At 38.9% G+C, this 22500-nt stretch overlaps 1 protein-coding gene across 5 annotated transcripts in view; it reads right to left on the bottom strand.

The window, feature by feature from the left end:
• Nucleotides 1–22500, bottom strand: part of enox2 (ecto-NOX disulfide-thiol exchanger 2) — a 177562-nt gene that overhangs the window by 109485 nt on the left and 45577 nt on the right. The window contains exon 1 of one of the 5 annotated variants that reach the window (XM_005467371.4): nt 13097–13688. The exons of the other annotated variants lie outside the window; for them this stretch is intronic. Within the exon in view, the coding sequence (XP_005467428.1) occupies nt 13097–13118 (22 nt within the window). The 5' untranslated portion in view covers nt 13119–13688. Of the gene's footprint in view, nt 1–13096; nt 13689–22500 lie in introns of those variants that run through there. 5 annotated transcript variants of the gene reach the window in all.

Raw genomic sequence — 22500 nt, 5'->3', positions numbered from 1 at the left:
AAATATTGCTTCAGGGGAGACTTGAGCAGCTAGTTGCCCACAGGAACACTTCCACCATGGGCATAGCTCTTATTTCCTCACAGCTCTGTTTACCTGCAGGCTACATGTCCACCTCCTGTGTATCACAGGGCATACTCAGTCCACCATTTGTCAATAACAGGAAATGAATACAGATTAAATGTGTTAATATCCAGGGACACAGAGACCAGCACGAAGTTAAATCTAACTAAGGAATTAAATAAAACTAAAATAAAATAAATAAGATAAAAAAAATGTTTTTCAATTCAGCTTTTCAGTTTGTTTATCTTGTGTGCCTGCATGGCGACACATGTATCTGAGTCATAGAAAAAATGTGTCACCTAATTATGACCATGAATAAACAAATAGAAATGAACATGACGTCAAGTTTGGAAACAAATTTGTTCTCACAACATACGCAAAACCACTGCTCTACAGATCAAGGTTATGTGCCAAGTAATGCAGTGATTTGCAAAAATAAAGCAGAAGACCTCTTGCTTGGCAATACACATACCTGTTGAGTAGTCATCTTTGAGCCACTTATGAATGGAGATAAAGCAAATAAATGGCTAAATCACAGCCTAACCAGCTGATGGTTTTGCAATTATATTTCAGCAAATTCAGTATATAAAGTTTTGTCCTTCGGTTACAAGAATCTGTAACCGAAGGACACACATTCATTTCTACAGAGTTCAGAAATCAAACTCCAAAAGGGTAGTCTTTAAAAACAACGCTCAATAATATTTTATATAGCTTTTATTGTGAACAAAAACTATAAGATCAAAATCCATAAATGTTTCTTTCTTAACTGATCGGCTATAGCTATCTTCAGTAACCAGACCTATCTGTGTTCACAACAACACATAAATGAGCAACACTAGTGCACTGGTAACACACCAATCTCATATACATGACTAGCACGTAAAATGCATATTAACCCACAGCTGAAAATAGTCCAAGAAATGCATTACTTCTGAATACTTGCTTCTCCCATCTCTGCTTTATTATTAGACTTTTAATTTATTGACAGTTATAAATGCTGATACCGATCCACGTATCACTCCTCGTGTGGTGCTAATGAAAAGAATCAGGGTAAAGTAAGCAGAAGTTGCAGTTAAAGAAAAAAAGAAACTAACTGAAAAAACCAGAACAGTTGGGATAAAATCATCAAAATTTGCACCTAAATTGAAACAAAATAATAGCACTATACTATAGTACATTAAATAAATAAATACTTTTGTACAAGTATTATTTCCTTCTTCAGTTGCAGATAAATATTTCATAATCACTGCACTGCATTACCATCAAGATGTGGACAACATCTTGTCATATGGTGAGTTACTCTGATTCTCACCCCTAGGAAGAACCAACTGGCTTGAGGCCGAGTGCCACAGTGAAGTCACAAACCATAGCTTTTAACATGTGCAATAAACTATAAATAAACTTTAAGCACTCCCCTTATGAGCCATATAATATGTGGGTAAAACAAACAACACTGATAAAGTCTGACACCAAAGATGAAGGATAAGTCTTGGCTGAAAATATCCCTGTCTAAGCCATGCTGCCACACTATCATTTGTCATTAGATATCTGGACAGATACCAAGTCTCAATATCCTCGTCCACCAAAGCGATGACACCGTGGCCAAGCTCTGAATAAAGAAACATGGAGTAAGTTGAGCAAACAAGATGAATCCCTTCCATTAACAGAAGGACTGTGGGCACTCCTGCCATTCCACCATTAATTATCTGGTCTTATGGGAAGATTAGGGTAGAGAAACTAAGCCAGCAGCCAGACTCCACTGAGTGGGCCTCCCCTGTTTAATTACCAAAACGGCACAAACAAATGAAGCCCCATAGATCTTGCAAGAGGATAGCACTGGAGGCTATGATTTGGCTGAGCCTGGCTCCACTCCTATGTGTTTTCTTTGTTCTCTTCTGTCTCTCCTTGTGCCGTCTATCCATCCATCACTCATCAGAGCACGCAGACTGGAGACTGTAGTTACACTGTTATTGATGGCTAAAATGATGAAAGAGGAAAAAAGGAGAGAATAGGGTGTGACAAGCGCAAGGTGGCAATGACAGACTATTTAAGACTATAAAAAAAAATGTGCAAGTCGTTACCGAACTTCAGTTCCATCACAAAAATCCTAAACAGTGGTCTTGCTCTTAGCAGACCCTCCTCACCCTTATATTTAAGAGCCCAAGAAATAATTAAACCTATTCCTAGACTCTAAACTTTGATCATTAGAACATAATTTAGTCTTCTTACTCTTGATAGATGCATTACACGAACTGAACTTTTCTTCAAGTATGGAATAAAAATTCAGTTCATTGAACAAAAATGACAACTTTTGCATTTATTGTTTTAATTACTTCTTCGCATTTAATCAAGAATATAATGTTACAGTAACAAATAGTGAATAGAATTGTTTGCTACATCCTCACACACAGCGACTTAATAGTCATTTTATTTCCATTCTGTAAATGTTCAATCTCTGAATGCAAACGCAAATAGGAGGAGACTGACATGCTGTGCTCTCGATCCCAACAGTACACATTTCGATACAGACAGAGCAAACACACCAACAAAGCGCCCAAGTATGTGTGCGCAGACATGCATTCAGCTGTCCTCACCATTCTTAGTGCTGACAACTTCATTCCAGCAGTGATTTGAAAGTGCAATTGTGTGTCGACTGGCAAGTAGAGATGAGCGCCGTGTCTCAAAGTTCCCGCAAACAATATTTTCTGTTTCTATGCAACAGAGTGTGACAAGCATGACAGTTTGCAACAGTGAAATAACCACAAAATAATGTGAAATTCTGAGTAGGAATAGTAAAGGAGAGTCAAAACATTGTAATGTCAAAGTTAACATGTCACTAACAAAAAATATACTTTAGTATTAATGTACTTATAAAAGTCGCTGTTTGCATAAGCGTTTTTTAACTGTATCATCCTTCAGAGATTAGACTTCAACACTTTTCCTTAATTAACTAGAACTGGACAAGTTTTTCTACACTGCAGAATTACTGTCATTATATTACATTTTGAACAGTCCAATCAAGATTAGACTGAAGTGAGGGACTTGACAAGCTCTTCTGCATAATGTATGACTCCTGCATGTACAATTCAAGAATGTACTACGTGGGCGCTCTGGACAAAACTAGATACAGTATGAAATCAAAGCCAGAGACTTTTACTGTTTCATGCTTTTGCTTTTTAGGACTTTCTTTAATTCTGGAAAAATCAATCCATTAAGGTAGCACTTCCTATAGATGGATGTGAATTATAAAAAAGATAATCACAGGCACATTTTGAGAGTACACATCACAATCAATTCATAAGGATGCACAAATCTTTCTGGGGGGACTCAATCGAAAGATAGATGTTGCTTTGACAATATTTCCATTATCATCTTCCTCAGTCTAACCAGTGATTGCTTGGAGCGACATAATCACTCCTGACATCTCCCAGTGACACCTACTTGTGACTGATTCAAGTTCATCTGATGACATATCTTCGACATCTCTTTATCAAACTAAAATGCTCCATTGGCCTTCAACAGGGAAATTTATCAATCTGCTGTTGGCATATTTTTCCTGTATAGGCAGTTCAGGCTTATACTAAACACATGCTGTTGATTTATTGGCATGACATACTAGACATTTCAAAATACAATACATCAAAATGCTTAAAAAAATAAAATAAAAAAAAGCACTGATGAATTGCACAAACTCCTGCTAAATAATTAGAAGCAGAGTGATCCACTGCAGTGTATATAAGGAGTAATTTCTACTTCAAGTAATTATGGGCTTGCACATTAGATTATAAATATTCTTAGCCTGGAGTTGTTTCTTGAAAAATGCAGTGAGCTCAGGAGAAAGCCATCTTTCCACTATAGCCCACAGGATATTCTTCCCCTTTTGATACCTTAGAGAACGGTTAACCTAATACCTAATATCCAGGAGGTTACAATAAGCCCAGAAAATGCTGCGGGACCCCTGGTTTGCCTGGTGATGGTGCTAGGCTGAGCTGCACTGAGCCTCAACGAGTTACCCCTGGAGCCTGGTCCAATTTTCTCTCAGTGCAGCTTCGGTCCACAGACCACACTAACAAGCTAAAGCTTCAACGCTCGTCAAAAAGGGAAGCATTTGGGCACTCACTAGAGGCCAGAAAAAATACAGGCTATCGGTGCAACCCTCGAGATGGACACAATAATTAATCTTCATATCGATCCACCTCTTCGACTTCTGTTGGGACAGGCACAGAAAGCATGACTGAGAACCTGCTGTATGTTTTAGCTTTCTGAGAGGAAGGCAGGGAAAAGATTCTTCTTAGCTATTCCTCCCACCCAGTTTCACAAACATATACACACACTTTATCATCAGCCACCCTGTTGCATTAGATACATTTGACTTTGCCTTCAAGGAAAGCAAAGCAAAAAAGGAGGAGAAACTGATATTTGAAGAAATAAAGCACAATGAAGGGCAGGATAAAAGACAAATACTACAAGAAGGCAGTAAGAAGGATCATTTCAATCAAAGAAAACAGGACACAAAGAAGCCATGAATCATATTTTGGTCCATTTCAATAAGCTATATAAAAAGCTATAATATTTAATAGGATTTCTTTTGGAAGAGCTGTTTTAGGAGCCACCCTGAAGCGAGGTTCAGATGGTCGTCCATTCACCACCTTCTTGTTCCTACCAAGCCTCCTCTGACAAACTGCCTACCAGCTTCTGACATATGACCCATAAAGGCCAATGCCACCATAAACCTAGAGCCATGGTGATTTGTGAATTCAATTACCTCTCCGTCTGTAATGGCTGTATTCAGTGCCCTGCTGTTAAGTCAGCTGTTGTCAGCATATGTCCTAAAGGTCACAGCTTCCACTTCGAACACCACTAAGCATCTAGGAATGATTATGTTAATTAATTTTTGAATTTACATCAGCAAACAACGCTATATGAACTGTGCAAAGCCAAAAGGAGAAACAACTATCGATTTTTGGGACTGACAGAAAACAAAATCAACAAGTATTTAAGGACGTGTAGACATATCAAGCTACATTTCTTTAAAGCCAACATATTCCTGCTTTTGGATATTCCTTAAAAAGTCTTTATCGACATTTTAATCAAATAAAAATTGTCCATCAAGCATCAATGAAGATACTGGAATCGGCTTCTTTCATGTCTTAAATGTCTGACTGAAGCAGCAGTTTCATGGGCAATACTGATGATTTATGACTTCATACAGAAGCTTTTCAGTCCTTGGACCTTTATCTAACAACTCTCACCTCATATCAACACCAATATTGCTCTCAAATCAAGCATTGATTGAAATTGGCAATTTTGTCTCCCTTATTAAAAAAAACCTACATTCAAGAGGTAACAGAGATGGGGTATGGCACACAGCAAAGATCTATGCTTACACTTAAAGCTGGCACTGCACGCTCTATTAAAAAATCTAAAAAGTAGCTCCAGTTCTCTCCATCTCATCTGGATAGCCAAAACAAAACATACCTTGCTGCACATGTACCGTATTAACATAAACCATTTTGCTTGGTATGTGCCTCGGTTACACTCCATTTGCTCATTTTTCCGGCATTCACTAAAACGCCTTTCATGAGAAGCATGAAAACTCAAAGAACAGGTGCAGTGGCAATTCACATGGCTCAAGCTGAACTGCTGAGTCCCTTTTTCACATTATCACAAGAATGTTTGTTGACACTTTGCCAGTGTGGTAACGGGTGTAATCTGAGCCTTAACCACACTAGAGGTGCTTTCTTAAATCGAGCTAATGAACAGCAGCAATGTCACTGTGTTTTTACAGAAAACAAGAATGATGTTGGAGTGAGAGATCAAATTTGGGACTCCTTATAGAGGACCTTTGTCCATACTCTGGATTTTTTTTCTGTATGTTTGTTTCTTTAACTCTTTAGAAATAACAAGAAAAAGTACAGAACTCTACCAAGGGAACGCTGACTCTTTACCTGAACGATATCCTGACCAACTCTGCTTACGTGGATTACACATGCAATGTCATGAGTGTTTATTTAACTTAAACATCTGTAACCTGCAACATGTTGCATCAAATGATAAACTGTTGAGACTTTGGATATTTATTTCTCTAAAAACCAAAGTAAAAGGCCAGTAAAGGGTCTAATTATGAACTTAATCCATCTATGTGCATGTCCTGAATTTAACTCACACCAGTCATGTCGCTGACGTTCTTAGGTTCAACCAAATGCTGACCTCAACTGGCATTCCAATGTTCCAAAATAGACGGAGCTATAATTTAAAGAACCCAACTGGAAACTAAACCACATTCCCGGGTATAAAAAAAAAAGAAAAAGAAAAAAAGAAATACATTACACTGGTGTTGTATCATCCTGCCATAAATGCTGACCTTTCTTCAGAAAAAAGAAGCTACAGAACTAATATTGGCCAGTAAGATGTGCTGAGTACAGAAAAAAAAAAAAAACCTTGCATTTATCCAGCAGCGGGGGTCTGACTCTAGCCAGACTCAGTGCAGTAAACATGCAAGTACAGGGCTTCCTTTGAGCTCAAACACCCAACTTTTCAGCTGGTCTAGTTCCATTTCAGATAGGGTTTTTTTCCCCTCTCTTCTCTGGTGCTATGAAAAGGTTCTACACAGTGAGGACCTTTGAGTAAGTGTTTGTTGATTCAAAATGGAAAGAAACACCCCAAAGAAAAATTCACCACAGAAATGTCTCTTGCAAATGGAAAATTCCAGGGTTACCCCAAGTCTTTCAACTTGATTTCCACACAGGGTAAAGGCATCATGTAAACATGGCTTACAATATGAAGTTAGTGAGTCTTACATAGCCATTCTACCATTCCATAAAAGCACTTTGTTATTCCTTGTAGAGCTTCACCAAGAAGCAAAATGCCCTCAAAAGACAAAATATAGAGAACCTCAGCTACCCTATTAATAATGCATTCTTGGATACATTCTGTCCATCCATTCTGGTACCATTTTGTTTTCAAGCTCCTTCCCCCCCTTAAGCCAATCCTTCTTCCCAAAGTAAGAGCCATATAAATCCAAGCTCTCAGTCTCTATTACAGTAGAGTGATGGCTGCTTTCCAGACAAGCAATCTCTGGACACCCCCTGTTCTTTGGTCCAAACTGCTGAATGGTCATGGTCTAAGCTATGGGGGGAAATGTTAAACATATCGATGCTGTGAAGGACAGATTTTGGCCAAGAGGGTCAGCTCCTATACAACTTATTCATAGGAAAGAAGCAAAAGGGACATAAATACCATGCAACTTATTCTAATAAATTTTGTTTTCTCCCAAATTAATCCACAGTATATGCAATACATTATTCTTACATTTAAAGAAAAACAAATCCAAATAAAATGCAACTGTGATATAGAAGTTAAATTTAGTGGCTCGATTTATCGTACAATTGTGAGCAAGATGATTTATTGTAATACCATCTCTGAAGCAGCAGTGGGCACAGTTAACTTCCAGGATGAACAACATTTGTGTCCTACATCCCTCTGGTGATCCATCATGGTATACATTTTGCTACTTTGAAGTTTTTTGGGGGGTTTTTGGCACTGCTTGATACAGCAAAAAAATACCATAAAAATAAATACTAAGGATTATTATCCAAGAAGTACCACATTACCAGGTAAGTGTAATATTTTACAACCATTTCAGTCAGAGTTGTCTTTTCTTATCTTCCATTACTATGAAATGATACAGCCCAAAAGAGCTATCATTATTTGTCTTGTACCCAAAACGATTTTACTCATGGACATGTCATGCTAATGACAAGCTCCATGCTAATGTGTAAAATAAATCAGCTTGAAATCCGAGACTCACTAAATCAGGGGTGGGCAATCTCAGTCCACGAGGGCCAGTGTCCCTGCAGGTTTTAGATCTCACCTTGGGTCAACACACCTGAATCACATGATTAGTTCGTTACCAGGCCTCTGGAGAACTTCAGGACATGTTGAGGAGATAATTTAGCCATTTAAATCAGCTGTGTTGGTTCGAGGACACATCTAAAACCTGCAGGGACACCGGCCCTCGTGGACTGAGATTGCCCACCCCTGCACTAGATGATCACCAGTCCAGGCAGAGCATGCTAAAAATCAGCCATTTCCAGTCCCTGACCAGTCAGTCAGTGAATCTATATAAACAACTTTTTTGATGATTCGCTAGGATGCTGCTGCCTAATGTTGTAAAGGCTTATCCAGTTTAATCAGTTTTTATCATTATTTAGTTATCATTTTATCGTTAACTCGGTTTCCCTGGGTCTTTTCCCGTGTGTTATGAATAAATCTTTTTTTTGGTAGCGGTACTGGTTTTATTTTGTTGTATTTATCCGCAACACCTTGAAGGCAACAAAATATCCAACAAAATATTGTTGGACATAAATCGGTCCGTGGCACAAAAAAAAAAGTTGGGGACTGCTACTTTAGTTCACAAAGCTAATGCCGAGGTCCACAAACCAAAGGTTGGCCAATTAGTTCTTATAAGCAATTATCCTTAATCAAGCAAACAAACACATAAAAAGTTAGGAACAATATAAATTTAACTTGAGTTACGTTGTGCGTTATTAATCACCATTCCACATCTGCCATGTTTAAATCTCTTGGAATTTATCTTTCAGTGCATAATCTTTTGACCAGATCTTTGTTAATCCTACTGCTTTCTTCCCCCTTGATGCAGACCATGTCAGTTCAGACAGTATTGGTTTGAAGGGTCTGAACTGATTCGGCACAAGTGAAAGTGTGTTTACATTTAAGAGCGAGCCATTGTGAAATATGGGTGCACATGAACATTATTTGAGTGACAGAATACAATCTCTCTGTTAAATTTTGCCTTAGCCTACCAAAACTCCCATGGGATTGCAAATTACACAGAATTTTTGAACCACTGCAGTATAGGTTTTTTGAGAGAAGTCATGAAAACGTAGAAAAGTTGTACAGCATCTCCCTGGTGAACAGAATAATCCAGCTTCTTCAAACCACTACTCTCTTGTCTTCTGCTCAAAGGGACTGTCAGCTGGGTTTAAATCAGCAGCACTGCAGCCACAATCCCATCTCACAAACTTTAAATGTAGAATAAGGCTGATGGCTCCCTTCATCTTTCATGTAGCTCCTGAACTTGCTGTTGCAAAGTCCTTACCTTCAATTTCAAGGTTCTCTGCGTGCCTGCTTATCTTGAAAGTGATTAGTAATGAAGAGCTCTGTCAGTGATAGCATTGGAGCCCCTGAGTTGGTTGCCTTCAGGCTGCCAAGCTCTCTTAGCTACTCAATACCAGATGGCAGGTTGAACTGCGGCTGCTGCCAACATTGCTGATCCTCACAGGAAACTTCCACAAGCTAATATACATTTCTTTAACCTGAACAGATTTTTAGCTTCACTTTAGCACTTCTGTTGTAATTCAGAGGCTGAACACTTAGACTAAGTTAAACAGGATTCCTGGAGGGCACATACAAGTGCACATTAGACACAGGAATTAGCAACAATCATTACACTACAGTAGGCTGCTACACAGATTTAGGACCAGCAGTGAGGCAAACAATCAAGTCACCACACCAACAGTCTTAAACATCAGACTAACAGATGGGGTGCAGGAGTGATAGCACCGAATGAAAGGAAATAACTTGACGAAAGCAGCCAACCACCTTGTAAATAGTGATATACATCATTTTCCTATTGGGAGCTTTGTAAAGTGTTTCTAATGAATGGCTCCTGTTGTTTCAAGACAGAAGGTTAAGGATGAAACACTGTTATCCACACTGCTTCCCACAAATAAGGTTTATGGAAGACTTTTATGCATTTCTGCACTGTAAAACTTACCAATTAGTTTTAGAGTGCTGTTTTTAAAACTAATACAGCTTTTAAAAAATGTCATTTGATACTTATGCCATCAGTTGTCACAAGTAGCAGTATAAACCCAGGAAACAACAGCTGTTTAGAAAAACAGGTAGGGTTAGTTTGTCTCTCTAGATCATCCATATTTTTCACTCTTTAGATAAATGCAACAACACCATCTACTAGTATTGGTAAAAGGGAATCTTTGGGCGAGGAAAAAGGTAGGAGCTTTTATAGATCTGTAAGCCAAACACATGACTATGTTTAGGGAGAGAAGGATTTAAACAGCTGGGCCCTAGTGCAGCTGCATTTCTTGAAGTGTACTGAGGGGACATCAGGACATCCTTTAAGAGGAAACCCTTGAAATTCTGGCTGAAAATGAAACCAGTTGTTTCACTTTGACATGAGCATATCAAGGACAAAATGCTGCACACACTTTTTTGGCCATAATGACAAAAAAAAAACAAAACAAAAAAAACACTACCATAATATCACTGGTCAAAATCTAATAGCACCCCATGGCAAAATATGAACGGTACAAATATTAAAAACTTACTGATAATTCTGCAAGGTAAAATGGTAACATTTCTTTCTATATATAAAAAGCCAGAATTCTAAACTATAAAGTTGCCACTTTTACTTTTATTTATTCAATTTTTGACCGGACGCACACTACAGTGATATATAGTACATGAAGTAGATAATACTGGATCCAAGTGAGGTTTTTCACCCAGTTTTACAAAATCCTTAGATTCTTACCAGTGAGTTAAAATGTTTGGCAAGTCCTCAAACTCAATTTACACGAGCCATATTAATAATGCCTGTACAAGCAGCACTACCCAGACTAGCTAGATTTGCCTAACAGACAACACCACACACTTTACCAAAGCTTCTGAAGTGGAACTCACACTTTTTGAGTGCACAGCTCTCCTCATCAGTAATCTAAAGAGCGTCCTACCTGTCTGTCAGTGCAACTCGGAGCAGTCAGGTGACAGAATTCCAATGGGCCGGCTGAGTCAGGAAATGACTCTCTGAGATTATCGCAAGAGTGGATGAAACTGAAGCCAATTGCTTTTCCATTTTAAGCTGATATGCTCGTGATTGCCACAAACACTTATATCTGTGACACAAAGATTAATAAACTAGCAGGTCTCCAGTCAGCTGGTTTACTTTTCCAGGTCCAGCACACCTTAATTATAACAACAGAGAGTTTCTTAATAGTCCTGTGTAGTTATTATGGTATTAATCTTAGTTTCATTTATTCGCTTATAAGGCCTGCGATTTGACTTTGAATTGCTAAGGCAAAGAGGAAGCATCCTATGTGAGGTCTACGTTTTAACTTACCAAACAGAGCAATTTATGACGAGACCAAGTAAATTCCTGCTTAGTCAGGCTGTCACTGAAGTAGTTTGTTTCACTATATCAAACATTTCCTGATTGTATAAAAGTCACATTTTTACTTTTCCCCCCGTCTTTTGTCACATTTTTCTTTCCGTCAGCCAGCACTGCTATAAGAGCTCCACTTAGAAACTGCAAATTGTCATGCAGCAACCAATTAAAATTTAAGAGTTTCCAAAGTTGCTAAATCTCCTGGCATTAAACAGCAGTCCACTTTGTATTCAGTCTTAATTTGTTCTGCAGCGCTATCATCCAATGCCAAAGAGAGCTGAAATATTTAAGCTGCTTCTCAAGCACTCTATGTACAACCTATAAATCCGGTCTCTCTGACAGATCTAGGGAGCAAAGTGCCTCCCTCCCTCACGCCATTAAAGGCAATCTAAAGATGCTCTGCCAGTTGATCAGAGAGGACTAAAGCAGTGTGGAGGTAAATGGCTGTCACAAGGCCTGATGGACCTATTCTCTCCCAGTGGTCATAGGGAGGCACTCGACCTCCATTCACTCAATTTGATTCAAGGCATGTTTGTGCCTCTGGAAGGGTAGGAAATAGGAGAAGGGAACTGATCCTGTCTGTCTGTGCAAGATAAATGAGAGTATAACGGAAAAATGAAAACCCTCTAATCAGGAAAGGACAAGAAATACATTTTTATTCACTGGACAAGAGCACTAGCCTCTGCCCCCCTTGAATCACTCGTTTTATTAGACTTCTGTTAATTCTTTTTTCATCACTGCATAGTGACATAAAATAACCAAAAAAACCAAACATTTAAAGACATTTAAATAAAGGATTTCGGATTTATGGTTTAATAATATTGATAATTGTTCACAGGTGTGACAACTTTGCTTTACTTTTGCACATACAGTGGGGAACAGGAAACCGCTTTGTTTAGTCATTGCATTCGGAAATTAATGACATGAGACTAATCTTTGACAAGTCATCGCTCGAGAAAATTAAGATTAGGACAGACAACAACAACAACAACAAAGCTGTGGAACATCTGAGGCAAATTTACCCCGACTATAAACAGAGGACTGCCAGAATAAAGCAGAGTAAGCAGGTTAATGTGAGAGTTCAAACAACATCGCTTGCTTAATTAGATCCTGTGAGCCCAGAGAAAATGTCCCATTTAAAACAGAGCTCCTTATGTGTCGCCGGGATTCAGGGAATAAATGACACGGAAATCCTAATTGTTGGACGTCGCAGCAAAGAAACCAAACAACTTGCTTACCCTGCGAGATAGGCCCATCCACTATAATGTCTCACCAGGCTCGATGATGCTGCCCAAACACAACAGAAACCGGACTGAATAGCATGTGAAAATATGCGATATTCAACAGCAGTGATCCGGCGTCAGCGTGGATTCAATCTATTCTGAAAACTTCCATCAATAAAAAAGCATATCTGGTTAGTCCAGGTTACAGCTACGACTCCGTTACAGTGATAACTGTAACATCCGCACAGGGAAATACTGCAGGTCATTTCTCATTATAAAGCTCACCCATTGTACATCAAATGCTCAGACACGCGAAAAAACAACGCTACCACAGCGGAGACGGGCAGCACGGCTCTTCTATTGCGGTTTCAAAAGCTGGTACACGCCCGACAATTAGAGACTAAACACAGCTAGGAAATCTCCAAGCCTGCTCTTATAACTTCTATCAAATAACGCAGATGAGCGACAAAATGTGGCAAAACGTGCGCCAACTGCCGTGCGCCAATACACTGTACTGTAGCCTGCAGCAGAATAAGTAGATGGGGGGAAATAAATAACATCTCTGCTGTTAATATAACCGGGAGTAGAATAAAACTTGACGCGTGTATACCTGTGTACTGCAAGAGAAACATTGTCCACAGAAGGCGGTGTGCGGTTCCCGTCGGTCCTGTGCTGTAGGACGAAGTGTATGAAGTGGAGAAAAAAAATCCTTGAATGGAGACGGGGCTTGTTCCTCAGTCAGTCCGCTCCGCTCGGCAGACTGGACTGCAATGAGAGCAGCTAGTCGAAGCGGGACCTTTTAGCTACGGCAGGCGAGCCCGCCCTCACGACGTGCCCGGCTGGTGACTGAAGGGGAACACTACAGTTCGCCTCCGACACACGCAGCGTGCAGGCGAACTGTTCAGGTTGAGAGCGTGTCCGTGGGAGCTAGCGTCTCTGGCAAAACTCCCGCTATTCACCGTGCTATAAAGCCGAGCCCGAGCTATGATGGGCTGTCAAGAGATGATGATGTTTTCACGGAGAGCTGAAGCCGAACTACCCCCCCTACGGCAAGTCACTCAAAGCGAACAAGAGGAATCACTAACACGCACCGGCTGCTGAGCTGAATGCCAGATAGACAAGATGCACATTTCCAACTTTGCATTTAAAAATCTCCTAAAGGTGCACCCAAGCAATACATGCGCATGAAAGCCAAGTAATCTGTCCCAAACTTTTGACAGCTGTGCTTTGAAGAAGGTGTCATTCTGCAGCTTGCCGGTTGGAGGAGGAGAAGCATAGAGATTACCGTTCCAGTGCCATACTCAGCATGCAGACTGGGTGAGAGGCATCTCTTCCACTGCTGAAGCTGCAGATAATCTCTATGATTTAAAATAAATACATTAAGAGAGCACTTGTCCAACTAGTAAGTGATTATGCTCTTATTAAAAATGTGCCGGTTTCCACTTGCTACTATAATCTCTATAAGAATTTTCAGCAAATCTGTGATTTTAAGTGATTATACCATATATAGTTTCTTTACTTGATCTACAGCCAGTCAGGTTTCTAAGTTGACTCTGCGTCTCCATGATGGTTTCAGAAAAAAAGTGTATTTCACTGAAATTATTCTGAAGATATGAAAAATAGTCTACATCTCTTTAATAAAGTAAGAAATGTCTCCACCTGTGTGTGTGCTTGTGTGTGTTTGTGAACAACCCCGCTGAGGACTAGACTTTATTTAAAAATTCTACATTTCCTGGCTTTTATATAGCCCTGAATATCTCTGGATAAATACAGACCCCTTTTAGAACCAATTTGTTATTACATAATTTATATATCAGGCAAAGAGCTGTAAATACCCAACATGCACACCTGAAGTCCCCATTTAGAACATTATTATTATTATTATTATTATGGGCTGATAAGGGGCCAACCTATTATTACGCCTATGTATCATCAAAACAGACTATAAATGTTTAGAGATGTTCACTAAATACAAATCTGTAATAATTAACCAATTAGTCTAAAAGTAGGCTTTGTTAGCCACACAATTTGTGCTGCTAGCTACTGTTAATTTTACTGCACAATTTAAGACCACTTTAATTGATAATTTGATTGGCTCAAAAGTGCATGTGCGTGTTATTTTCTACTCAGTATTTAACTGCCATTTTATATGATCAAACAGCCACATGATGCCCATTCTATGCATGTCTTACCTGAAGTTTAGTTTTTAACATCAAAAAAGATTTTGCCTCTATTTACCATCTATTTGTTTGTCACTTTGCCTCTTTGTCTGGGCCTCTGAACTGTCACAATAATCATCATCCTACCCTTCCAATATAATATAAGGCTGCCGAATAGCTGATTAGTTCACTTAAGTCTTATGTTTGGAGTATCATGGGCTCAGTGGCAGTAACAGTCTGTTGGCCATCTACTTGCAGTGATCATCTGTTGTCAGATGGGGGCAGTGCTAAAAATAAGTGCTACAACCGTTCTGCGGGTGCTGTTATTGGTCCATTGTCAGCCAGCTGCCGAAAAAAGTGAAGTTATAACATACAAAGAGCTGAAGCTGCAGTCACCGTCTGTACGTTTCATACTGTATTTTTTAATCTTTGATGCATTTGTTTGTTTTTTCAAAAGCTGTCTCTGCATTCCCTTTAAGTTGGGTTACTTATTTATAAGGGGCAAATTTCAACCAAATGGACACAACTGCGCTAACACAAATTTGATTTGATTCCTGCATTTTGTCATTGCTTGCAAGACAGGGAAGTGATGACAACATAGAGCCATCTGAATGGAATTAAAACAACAGCTATGTGTGATCTGGAAGTCTACTAAATCTTTCAATTTTAACCCAATTTTGGCTTGTGGGATACTGAAGTCTTTTAAACATCTAAGTAACAGAAAATTGCTGGATGGAGCCATTCAGCTGATACTTCAAATCTGACAAATGCATTTCAAGGGACCCAAGTAAATACAGTGTCCATTTTAAAATCACTTTGGATGAGCAGTTTTCATATTTTGACTTGAAGAGGTTTCCTTTTAACTACGACAAATGACTTCAATCACTCATTTTGCATGGATGAGCAGTTCTCAGGAAAGCTGCAAACGCACAGACAAATGTCTGTGTGGGTTTCAGTTCTTTGCCTTTTCCCCCCAAGTGTTCATCAGATGTACTTCAGAGTTGGTGGGTGACCTTTCAGGATGTGAACTTCACTGTCGTTCGTATGAGCAGTTCCCCCAAAGTAGCTAAAAGTTTCATGCTACGCTTTCACAACAATCTGTGCATGTGAGAAATTTAGGAAAGATCATTAAAGTGCAGAAATAAACTACCAACAAATTCGCAGCCTCTGGGAAAAACTGCCATGATATTTGGGCAGAATTATTAAAAGTTAAGTGAATGCAAGCCTCTAACACAAGGCACATTTCAATGTGATTATTAAACAGCTGCCTCAGATAGCATTAGCTGTGCTCCTCAGGTTCACTTAATGTGTTTTGTGTTTATTAGCAGCGACGTGTTTATTGAGATTATCCTTTTAGCTGTCCTCGTTTTTTCTTCTTCTTTTTTTTAACAATAGCAGACAACATATGTGCCTGCTGGCTTTCACACCCACCAAATGCCTATGATCTGGCATGATCTGGGTTGCACTAGTTGTTAAAAATGACTGAAACTTCTGCGACTGTAAACACTGTTTTGGTTTGATCAACACACAGTAATAAGATTAATTACGCAAGCAAAACAGCAGAGCAAACACTATTATGCTTCCATAATTAGCCACAAGCTGTGTACAGAGACATGAAAAACATCCATGAGAATGTTTCTGAAATGTATCGCTGCAGTGGTCACTTGATCCTCTTATCCCTGATCCCAAACACTCCCCCTTGAGACAACAACATTACCTGCCCGCTGTTTATGCTAGTAAAAGTAAATAAATAAATGTAAGATTAAAACAGTGTATACACAACATTGTCATTCGTTGATCAAGGCTGGGGTACAGCCGTGCTGCACGCGGAGCACCTAATCTGATCCAAATCTGGTCGAAATTTGATTAAGGTGAGGTACTCCAACATCGTCCTTGTGCCATTCTTGTGGCAGGTCCCCAAGTCTGCGACTGTTTCGATGCCAGTGTAGTGCAGGTCCTTCTGGATCAGGACCATAACCACAGACTTTTTGGCCAGTATTTAGTCCTGATATGTCCCCTACTAAGCACGCTTGGGACACTATGTTCATCAGAGGCAATCAAAACCAATGACCATTGCACAGCTGCAGGCTGCAATCATCCCGGAATGGAGAGCATCTCCTTTTTCTGACTAGTACATTTGATTCAGCCTCTAATGGTTAACACCTGAGGTTTACTATTCATTTAAGGTGAAATAAACAGTGTGTTCATTTTGGAAAGATTTCAAAAATTGTAACCATTTTTCCTGAGAAAAGATTTTTCCTGGCAACATTCATGTTGTAGCTGTTGTTTTACTTCATTAAGTACCAGCCACTTCAGCTAATGTGAAACTTACAATTATAAAGATAATATCAGCTTTTGTTGAGAATGTTTTACTGAGGTGTCAAATCAGCTGCTAACAATTAGTCAGTACTGAGTAACAGCTTTTCTATTTTAGTTTATACCAAAGTGATCAAGATATCACTGGTAATGCACTATATACAGCCTCCAAAATGACCATAAAGCTATTGCATTAAATGATTTCATTATAATAACTTCAAATACATATAGTACTACTCATCCCTCGAGCAAGTGCGCTGATAAACATGCTACATGGGTGAAGGGCTATGGAATAAAATGAGCACTGAAAGGAAGTTACAACTTCAATTCCACAAAAGTTGGGCTGCTGGATAAAATGCAATGATTTTCAACTTTCATAAGCTCATATTCACAACTGATCAGGAAAATAACTTCTTCAATTGTTTAAACAAGAAAATCTTAAGAAAATAAATAAGGCAAACTCAGTGAAGCATTAATTACATGATGCTTTATGTTTTTAGTTGGTGAAAGATTTAGACTATAGACAGAGATTTTGTTGTTGTACATGCAGCATGTGGTTTAAAATGTACATTTACATACATTTCTCCAGATTCTGGTCTTCTGATGATATTATGTACTTTAAATAATGAGATAGTCATCACAGTTTTACACTGATGAACATTATTCTGAAGCTGCTGCATCATTTGTAGGCGTAGTTTTCTGCAGATTGGTGAACCTTGGTCCATCTTTACTCCTGAGAAAATCTGCCTCTCTAAGATGCTCCTTTCATACCCAATCATGTTGCTGACTAGTTTCCAATAAACCTAATTAGTTAATTCCTCCAGCTGTTTCCTTTTAGTACCAATTACTTTTCTAGCCTTCTGTTGCTTACTAACTTTTTGAGACATGCTGCTATCAAACATCTATTTTTCGTGAAATAATAAGATGTCTCACTTTAAAAATCTGATCTGTTTTCTATGTTCTTTTCTCAATGATTTATTTAATTAGTCTGTTTATGCTGAAGGTTCCTTACACCAAGTTTCCTACCTCTATCAAGAACAAAACCTTTTTTTGTGATATTTTATTGTTTTTTTTTAATGTTTCAATTGAGTTTTATTTGATCTAGCCTTTGGCAAAAACACTATAACCTGCAGAAAAAAAGGAGAAGCGTATTGCAGGACTGTTGCATTGCGTAGGTTTTGAATTGAAAGGCTGTATTCAGACATGCACATACACACAAAGATGCATGCATATACACAAGCCAAAATTGAGGTTGTATAGTTCAGGTCAATAAAAGCTAGATACGTTTAGGAAATAGCCACTGTGTCAAATGATTTTCCCTTCTGCCCTACCAATACCTGGGTTTCCACTGCCATCACACAATCATTTCTAAGGTAAATAAAAGTATTTACCAAAGGCCAGAGTTCCATCACCCTTTTCCAAAACACAAAATTGCCCTCAATTTTCCATCCACTGTGAAGTCAGAAGAACACTATTCCACAAACAAGGTATTGGGCTCATTCAAGTACAGTTACGACAGTACGTACAACTACTCTGTCTTTCCTCTAGCATCAGTAAATATTGTCAGTGACTCTTTTAACAGCTTTAATGAAGCAAACCTGATTTCGCCTTTGACAAACAGCAGTGTTTTATCAGTATGCCGTTATTTCCTGCCAATAAAATCCGCAAATTCACCTGCTGCTGGATGTTGGTTAGAATATACTTCAAATGAGCCAAGTAGAATTCATTTTAAGTATGAGAAACACCTAAACTGTCACACCACATGACAGATACGCTCTGCAGGTACAATTTACCAAGAATATAAACTGCAGGCAGCACAAAAACAACTGCTTACTGATTTCCTATTATATGCAGAGTTATAGTCTCAGTGTTCTATCAATTTGTATAGAAATTCCACTTTTTCAAAATAAAACATATCCATCTTTTTTGTTTCACTTACCCAATTCATAGTCAGAGTGGGGTTAGAGCCTGTCCTAGCTGTCGCTGGGTCACAGGCGGGTTACACCCTGGACAGGTTCCCTGTCTATCGCAGATCCAGTAAAAATGAAACTAGGCTGCTAACCCAGTACCCCGGTTTGAATTATGTAGGCTATGTAACAATGGAAAGACTTCAGAACCATGTCATAATATGTAATAACAAAACATGTCTTTCTTGAGCATTTGGATTACAGCCTAGCCTTTGAAAAATATTGGATGGGTATGCTTCCAGCTTCAGATGCCAAAGTAGGTTAGGAAAAACAACAGCAGAACACATGCAAATTATACTGCATTAAAACTTTGGAGAAATCTAAGAGATACTTTGGTGAGCATCAGTTGACACAAACACAGCATTATCAGCCACGAGTTTCTTATTTATCATCCACATTTAGAGATATTAAAAATGCAAAACAACAAACTCACTCCTGCAACGAACACTCTCTGTTCTGCTGTCCACATTTTCACCAGAAAATGCTCGTCATAAATAAAGTGAATGTTTTCCAGGCAGAATTCAATTACCCCTGTCAGCCGGTAGTAATGAGTAACAGCCAGTGCATGCTCTCATTCAATTTCAGTGTCCATAGGGAATGATGTTTGTCTGATGTCTTGATTTTTTTTTTTTTTTGTACAATAATGTTCTTTTTGTGGCCTGCTTAGTGTAGCAAAACATTCAAATCAAACATTAATTTGACTCTGTGCCTCAGCAGATGAAAGCAGCCTTGGTTCGCTTTAATGGCTTCATGTGAGAACGTGTGTGTTCGGTGACATTCGAGCCCTCTTTACTCAAATAAATTGGTGGACTTGAAAGTGAGTAGTAATTTTGGCTAGAACATTTCAAAATGTCTTATGTGAGAAGACTTGACCACGTTTCTAAAATCGCGAGTCCATATCATGCAGCTCATCTCTGTTTCATGTAATAAAGCAGAAATACATAGAACAGCTGACCCAGTGAGATCTAATTTCCTGCCTAATATATTTGTTTAGTTAACGGGGAACTCTTAGAATGAATTATTCAAATTCAATTATTACATATTAAACAGAAGCTGGACCTCATCAACAACTATCACAGTAAAATTTTAACAGCGGCTCAGAGAGACATAGCTTTCTTCTTAGAAGCAAGCATCCGTTTCACTCAATATTTCCCTTTCCACTAAACATTTATGACTATTTCTCCCATGAGATGTTGACACTGTTTGTTTGCCTCTATTGACTAATTTGTCATGTCACACAGTCCTGTTTTCACATGGTAAGAGAGCTCCATGCTGTATCAACATGCCCTTTTCCAGTCAAAGAAGATGATTCAGGTAGCTTCAGTGAAGGAAAGCAGATGATATTTAAAAAGGTTTTGCTCAGCAGAACGCCTATAAGTCTAAAGTGACTGCTGAGATATTCGGTGTTGACCACGCTGAGATCAATGAATGGTGGGCTTGTAGCCCAGACACGAGAAAATGTCATTAACTCCACTGCACTGTATGAAGGGAGACAGCCAGTGCAGAAATGTCTCCTGAGGATGGTGGACATCTGTGTCTTTTGGGCTCCTGCTAGTTATCTCTGACCTCTATCTTCCTTAAATCTTCCCTTTCTAATTACCTGTTCCTTCTTCTCCTCCTCCCACCTAACCTCATATCCTTGCAGCCTGACTGATGGTTAGCTGATGATCATCTGGACAGGAAAGGTTAAGGTGACTCCCCTGCATAAGTCACGCCTCATTAAGTGAGCTCACAGTGTCCCCGTTCACATACTGGTGCATTTCCCCCTGGATGAATTTAATGAGTTGTGGAGGAGTAACAAGCCACCATGAAAAATATTTGGAGCTAACATGTTTTGAGAAGGAAAACAATGTTTGCCATCATTTTCATGATGATCAGAGACGAGGGAGTTACTGTAGGCGCCTTGGTGACATCAGCATCTGTTCTGGAAACCGGATTAGGCAAAATCCAAAAGGAGGGCAGTCCTTCCTCTGGAGAGTCTTCCCTCAGGATGAATATTGATGGAAGTGTGTCCCAAATGGAGTGAAAATAACTGTTAACCCCTCTGCACTGCTGAAATGTTGTTAACAATGCTTGTAGCCCCACTATTTCCCACAGCTAGAGAATCCACTGACACAAACACCACTCCTGCATCGCCATCATTATAGCCACAAGAGGTGATCGGAAATCACATTTCTCTGTTCTACAACATTAACACGCTGCATTGAGATGCTGCAAGTCTTCTGACAGAAGCTAAATCAGTTTATGAGAGCAAGCGGGCACCAGCCGTGCATTTTGGCAGCTGTGTTCCACAGCAAGCTTGTTGTGATTCCTGGCACCAAATGTACCATCAGCCTTGCACTGGAATGAAACTCCACTGCCCCCAAGTTAACACAAAGGCAGGCAATGTCTTGTAGCCAGACATCTCGCTCCCCAGGTTAAAGAGAGTATGGTGAGCTTAAAGCAGAAATGTGAAAACATTTCATCCATATTCTAAACATTTATCAGTTTGTCTGAGAAAGGACATGTAGACCTATAGATCCCTGCAGATATAAAAGCAGCTCTGAATTCTAAGAGAGCCCTGCTTGAATGTTTGTATAATCTCTTCTGATGAATTCATTTGTAATATATGTAGTTTCCCAAAGACAGTGCCAAAACAGTCTTGCTATCTTGAAGGTAGAGGAGGTATTTTTGCCAATTCAGGAAAGTGCCAAAGCCTCAAACCTCCTATCAAGCTTTAATAGACTTTCAGTTATTTAATGCTACTTAATGTTTCATTCTTAACACACTGAAAGTATCTTTGCTGCAAGTGGGGAACCCTTAAGATGTTGTTGTAACCGCCAACTCTATGAGATACCTTACAGGGCGATTTCTTTATTATTTGTAAGCTAAAATAACTTAATCACTCATTAACATAACAAAAACCTAACTGGTACCAATGTGAAAAACAAGAACACACAAATTATTTCAAAGTGCATCTATTGCATCAAATTAAATTAAAATTATTATCAGTAGTTACAATTGTCAATCACAGGATTGGTGCACTTCTAAGGAAAAATATAAAACCGCTAAAAACCAAGAAGTCCAGTTTAAGAAACTTGCCATTTTTTTAAGTGTAATTAAAGTACAATACCAACATTGTTTTTGTTTTCCTCCTCAAAAGAAAATTACCATATAAAAAGTATGAATTCCAAAATAATAGTAATAATGGATTTTTATTAATACTTTATTGTTTACAAGAAATGTCAAAATATTACATATTCAACTTGCTTTTATTTATTTCAGCCAAACGTTGACTGAATGCATGATCACATTCCTTCCTATTGCAGATGGTCATGCAGTGGGAGTCAGTGTGCACAGAATTTGATTAGCTCTGTGTGCACTGTGGAGACTAAAGTGAATGATCTACTAACAAAACGTTCCTTCCGTTTTTCTTCATATAAAGCTGACAAAATTAGGTTTCACCATCAGACGACTGTGGGTTGGAGTTGGGTTTTGATTAATTAAGAAGGAGACAGAAAACTTGACATCTATACTGTCTCACAAACTGACCCGAGACACATTTAAACTGCAAGATGTTTCCCAATAAAGAG

This window comes from Oreochromis niloticus, linkage group LG2, assembly GCF_001858045.2.
Source record: "Oreochromis niloticus isolate F11D_XX linkage group LG2, O_niloticus_UMD_NMBU, whole genome shotgun sequence".
In the NCBI taxonomy this organism is placed as follows: domain Eukaryota; kingdom Metazoa; phylum Chordata; class Actinopteri; order Cichliformes; family Cichlidae; genus Oreochromis; species Oreochromis niloticus.
The sequence above is the reverse complement of the archived record's forward strand: the minus strand, read 5'-3'. Positions and strand labels throughout refer to the sequence as shown.